The following is a 5,585-nucleotide window of genomic DNA, read 5'->3' as shown; positions in this document are numbered from 1 at the left end:
ATAGTTGTCAAGATATTTCCCCTAGTGGATTAGAGTAAAAGTGGGGAAATCCCCAAAGCCAATAGGTTGATCACCTGGGGACCATAACCAAAATGTCCTGCCAAGTGATCCAATACTTAGAAATAGTTCAGTCTTGACCAAAGTGGAGGACCAACTGTCCAACATTGCAATCCCTAGAGCCCCTCGCAGGGCTTAATATGCCAAATATTTCCTGGTTCCACATCCTCCAATGTGAGGACTCAATGATTTTCTCTTTTTTTTATGTTATTTTAAATTTAACACTTTGTGGTTTTATACAACTGGTTGAAAACAGTGATCATTTGTGAGTGAGCATTTTCACTATTACTTATAAAAAGATCAATAGATTTAACAAAAATTAAATGGGGTGTACTCAAAATATTGAAAAAAATTGTGGCCGACCAGGCCATCCAGACAAAGAACAGAGAAGCTCGAATTACAACACACACGGAGGAAGTGTGACTTCATTCTCTGCTCAGCACACCATTACTCCACTATATCGTTACATAAATATAATTTGTTTGCTGATGTATTAATGTTCTGAATGTCGTGTACAGCCCCTTCATATTAGTTGCAGCCCTAAATTTACCAATCCCTGTTGCAGCACATCATTTCAATTTAATTTGGGAGACATTAGCATTTGTTTTGTCATTTTGCTTTCCATCATTTAACACACAGATGAGCGGGTGGTTGTCGTGGTTTGCCCCGTCAGGCTACGACAATGAGCTTGTCTTGTTAAAAATGTTTGACCTCTGTCCCTGTCTCTCCTCTGGATGCCTGAGCTGGTTGTCCATAACATGTTGTCTTCTTGTTTTCACATGGATGTTGCTTTTTAATTTATTTAATCGGAAAGATAGCGAAAGAAGGAATGGTTTGACCTATCAGTGTAGGGGCAGGCTACAAACAATGTGGACATCTATGTGGACATCTCTACCCCTGTGCTATAGTCTCTCTGAAGTATTTACCTTCACACTGTGACCAATGTTGAACCTTTTGCTTTTCAGCATTCTTCTTCTCTCCATCCCTGCAGCACGTGGCCTGCATGGTCCAACAATGACGTGTGACCTGTTGGCTCCTCACTGAGAATGGGTTTGAATCCAAACCATGAACCTTTGCAGCGTGTCATCCCCTCTCTCTCCCTCCTTTTCTGTCTAGCTATCTAATAAAAATGCCTAAAATAGCCCCCAAAACAATCTTTATAACAGAGCAAACCTAAACTATTTGTCACGCTATATACATTTAATCTATGATGTTGCATTGAGGAAAAACCCTGAAGCTATGCATTTCTGGGAGAAATTGCAACCAAAAAAGCAAAGCCTAAAAAACTGCACTCTGTAAACTCAAATAGGGAAGCTAGCTCAAAATTCTAAAGAGGATGTGGCACAGTTGTTCTTTTTATTTTTTAAATCCACTCATTTTTTGAATGTGCTTGCGGTGGCACCTTTCAAACTCCAAATGGGACTGCCCTCAAATGGGTTTCCTTCCTCTACAGCTACCCCTCGGGAGGGACCTTCAGAGATCCCCTTGTGCGTAGGACTTGAAAGTTTCTGTGTCTGTGAACTTTACATCAAACGGTCATGGGCTGCTGCTGGCTCTTTGAAGTGGCGGAAGGGGGGGTGTATCTGAGTCGAATACAGGTCCTGCCTTGACATGTTTCGGTTCAAAACGGACTCTGCAGGAGTGTAAAAACGGCTCAGCTAAAGGTCTACTGAGAATAGTACAAGATGAAGGCTGAGGACTTATCTCTCAGTTACCATTCCTGTCACATAATGGAGAATCTATATAATCACTGTATTGTTGTCCTACACATAGTTATTAAAGTCTAAGAATATGTTCATGGCATTTACAATCAAACTGGGACGTTTTGGGACCAATTGGTGGGGATTGCTATGTACAAAGTACACACGGTGATACACTGGTATGAGCAAATTTTAACCATGTATCCAGCAAACATAAATATCTCATGTTACTGTATTGTGTGAACAGTTTACGTCAATTAATATTTTATGCTGCTTTTCTTTTATCTGGGTGCAAGTGTTCCCCCACAACAATTTTCTTCCCGATACCATTTTGCAGAGCCACCGTCGCTGTGTCTGGAGCATAGGTCCGGAGCTTAGCCCCACCATAGACGATTGTTTAAAGGCAAGGGGGTAAGCGAGCGTCCAAAAATCGTAGCTCCTTTGGCCCCATTTTAATGCTACCAAGCACTCACCCACTGTTAGCATTCCATTGACTGCCATTAATTTTGGCGCCACAGCAAATAACTACACATCTGACGCGTTTAAAAACTTTAGTTGTCCATTGTTTATTTCTAAAGAAACGCGACAATGTGTAAAAGGCTCCATTACCTTTTACCTTACATTATGGCTTCGTAGCAGACGTTTTTGTATAAATAGGCGATTGTGTCATAACCAAGATACTTGCTGTTGAATAGTCCACAAATCAAGCAGACAGTTTCAACTTACATTAGCTGTTTAGGTTAAATTACTAATGTTAACTTGCATTTTAATTAGCAATAATTAGCCTGTGCCTGTGTTATCTCCTTACATATACGTACACTCTCCGTCTCTGCAAGATTTGGAATGTTTGAGATTTCTCTAGGCACGGCTACCAGAAGACTTACAGCTTTCAGACACGTTGCTCACATCACATGTACGTCTTCAAGCTCAGTTGGAGGCTGCGCAGTAACGCTCAGCCATCACTGGAGATGTGTTTTTAATGTCCTTCACGGGTCTCCGTTCAGAGCAACGGGATCTGTTGGTCCATTTCTTTAACTGTCTTTGTTTAAAGGGATGCTGTGCAGTTTGGGCCATTTCTTTGCTGTTTTCTTGCTTTTTGCTCACAGCTTTCTCCATAGAGCTACCCAGAGCTAATAGATATTTGGCAGCTCCTCTGTTTACTTGTGTCTGACTCCTTGCTCGGTCAATCTCCTTTCTCTGTTCTTTGTCTGTTCCTCTGACAATGCTTTCCTAAGTTTCTGTTTCTTTTTTGTCGGCTCAGCCACGATGATAGTGTAAAAAACTCCATCGCTACCTTGTTAGCCGGTTCCTGAATGGGCGTATGTGTTCAGTGCCATGAAGCAATTCGTTACATCGTGAGACCTGACATAACAAGACACTGATGCTGAGTCCGGCGACTAGCTGGCCGAAAGTTGCAAAGGTGGTTTCTCTGCTCACAGGCGCTAGGGGGGAGCAAGAATACAACCATTCAACTTGAAAAAAGTCACATAACCATTCCAATGACTCCGAAGCTGTTCAGGTAAGGTAAATTGAACTAAAAAAAAAAAACGGCATAGTTCCCCTTTAAAGAAATGCAAACAACTCAGACTAAAGGATTCACTACCGAAATGTCGTTTCTAGTTTTTCCACTTCAAACATTGTAGTCTGAATTGTGTGCACCAATCCTCCTGATGTTGTAGGTCACATCTTGTATGTGTTATTTTCATGTTCTATTACTGTGTTACCTCACCATTTTCTGTAAGGAAGACTTGTGGTGATTTTTATATAATCAGAATGTACCATATCAATAAAACACACAACAAGATATTTTAAGTTCACATTCACATTTTAATGCCTTTTTCCTTTTTTATAAAGTATATACAAAGCTAAATTCCTTGTATGTGTCCTCATACCTGGCAAATAAATTAGGGCAAACAAGATTCTGAGATATATACTGTATGTATCTATATATACTGTGTGTATATATAAATATATTTATATACACACTAAATATATTAGTTTGCATTTGCTCAATGCATATGCTTTTTATAATGTTTTTAATGTCTTGCTGCTGCATGCAATTTTATACTTGAATCTTTTAAATATATTGTGTGTATATTGTGTACTTTTTTATATTGTGGGACACGTTGCAAACTTAAGAATTTCATTGCATGGTGTAAAATCTGTGCATATGACAAATAAATATCTTGAATCTTGAATCTTGAATATATATATATATATATATATATATGCTATAACTATTAGCATTGCTTCTTCAGTCACTATTACTTCTGCTGGTAACATTAACATTATATTGTAGTCTACATACTAAGAGAAAATAGAAAGACAATAAATAGAAAGATATCAACTCAGACTGTGTATACAACAGCATATTTAACTGTGTGATAACAATATCACGTTCACATGTTTGTTTTCTTTTATTCTAAATACATTTAACCGAAAATGTTACACTGACGGGCAGAAGGACCATGCAGACTCCACAGACAGAGGGGGGCCGGGCTCTCGTTTTCCCATGCATCACCATCTACTGACATTGGCCACTGCTCCACAGTAGAGACCCCGCATTCATAAAAAAAGAAAAGAAAAGAGGAGCCATCTGACAACAAGAGCAGCATCCACTGGTAGCTGCCGCACTGTTATTTACGCTCAGCACGTCGTCAGAACAGAAGCCACGGAAACTTTAGAGATAAAAATGGCCAAAAGTGAGATGCAAAGAGGAAGTTTGAAGAGCGAGGAGTTCTTTTTTGATTCCGAGGCGTCCCTCTTGGATCAACAAGATCTCGAGATGGCTAGTTGCCCTTTCAATGACGTCTTCAACTCCAAAGACTCCCACATGGAGCAGATCAACACTTTTCTGAAAAACGTACAAGTTTTGCTGGAGGCTGCTCGGTTTCTTGAGAGCACCGAGAGGAAGGACGGAAGTGAGTTTATATGCGCTGCATTTGATCCTTGTCAATTTCAGGAAAACAAGACTTCATTGGCAATAGACTCGACAAAAGGGCTGAGTTCAGTCAACTAAGCACCCCTGCTTGCTATAGGCACAGCTTGCACCAGACTAATATGAGATAAACCATTGCAATAATAGTAGAGTTTAAACATATATGCTTTCATTGTTTTCTGGACTGTTTTCTGCGTTATGGGGCACTGTGCGTCGCTTTGCGCACAACTCTCAACCCAGGAATCTGTAATTGTTTTCCCTAAAGCATAGGAAAAAAGCAATATGATAGGATTGGTGTGGGTGTGCATGTAGACTACCACTCCGATGATCTGACCACATTGCAGCGCCCTCCAACTCAGTTTAGGATGATGTCATTGTGCCCCCGCAGTCGACTCGATCGAAAAAAGCTCCAACTGTATAGATAAAACGCCAAAGGATACAATGGTGATCGGTCATATATATATAACATAGAATTGTCTTGACTGTTTATAACTTAAAGGAATGAAATTCGATAGGGTTGAAATTGCTCAAATTGCTAAAACATCCTGGCCTATGTATAATTTAATGGCAGATAATTTGTAGAAAAATGCAATATTAAAAACGATAATTATTAATGTTGTCCTCGTTTCCTTTCAACGAGTCTTGATTTAAAGACATTGGAAAATAAGCTGTCTTTCTGTCGCTTTCTCGTGGGTCTGTCCCTTTAAGTCTGTTTTGAGCAGAAAGCCGAGCATACGGGCTAATGCGCGTTGCATGAGACCTTTAAGTGATGTCGAACCTATAATGTAACGTGGGAATTTTGCAGCAGCAGATCGCAACGGCAGAGCTCTTCTCGATTGTTTGCTTCCTGCTATTTGAGGGCGTGCCGCACTGCTTGCCACATGGCGCAA

General features: G+C 40.1%; 1 protein-coding gene across 1 annotated transcript in view; it reads left to right on the top strand.

Moving 5' to 3' along the window:
* The first annotated feature begins 4,283 nt into the window (after positions 1-4,283).
* The window catches only part of mxi1 (max interactor 1, dimerization protein), a 28,592-nt gene continuing 27,290 nt past the window's right edge, over positions 4,284-5,585 (top strand). The window contains exon 1 of the mRNA XM_032534288.1: positions 4,284-4,678. Coding sequence (XP_032390179.1) covers positions 4,450-4,678 — 229 coding nt within the window. The 5' untranslated portion in view covers positions 4,284-4,449. The remainder of the gene's footprint in view (positions 4,679-5,585) is intronic.

The sequence above is a fragment of the Etheostoma spectabile genome, chromosome 2 (genome assembly GCF_008692095.1).
Source record: "Etheostoma spectabile isolate EspeVRDwgs_2016 chromosome 2, UIUC_Espe_1.0, whole genome shotgun sequence".
In the NCBI taxonomy this organism is placed as follows: Eukaryota; Metazoa; Chordata; class Actinopteri; order Perciformes; family Percidae; genus Etheostoma; species Etheostoma spectabile.
Note: the sequence above shows the minus strand (reverse complement) of the source record. Positions and strands in the feature narration are given on the sequence as shown.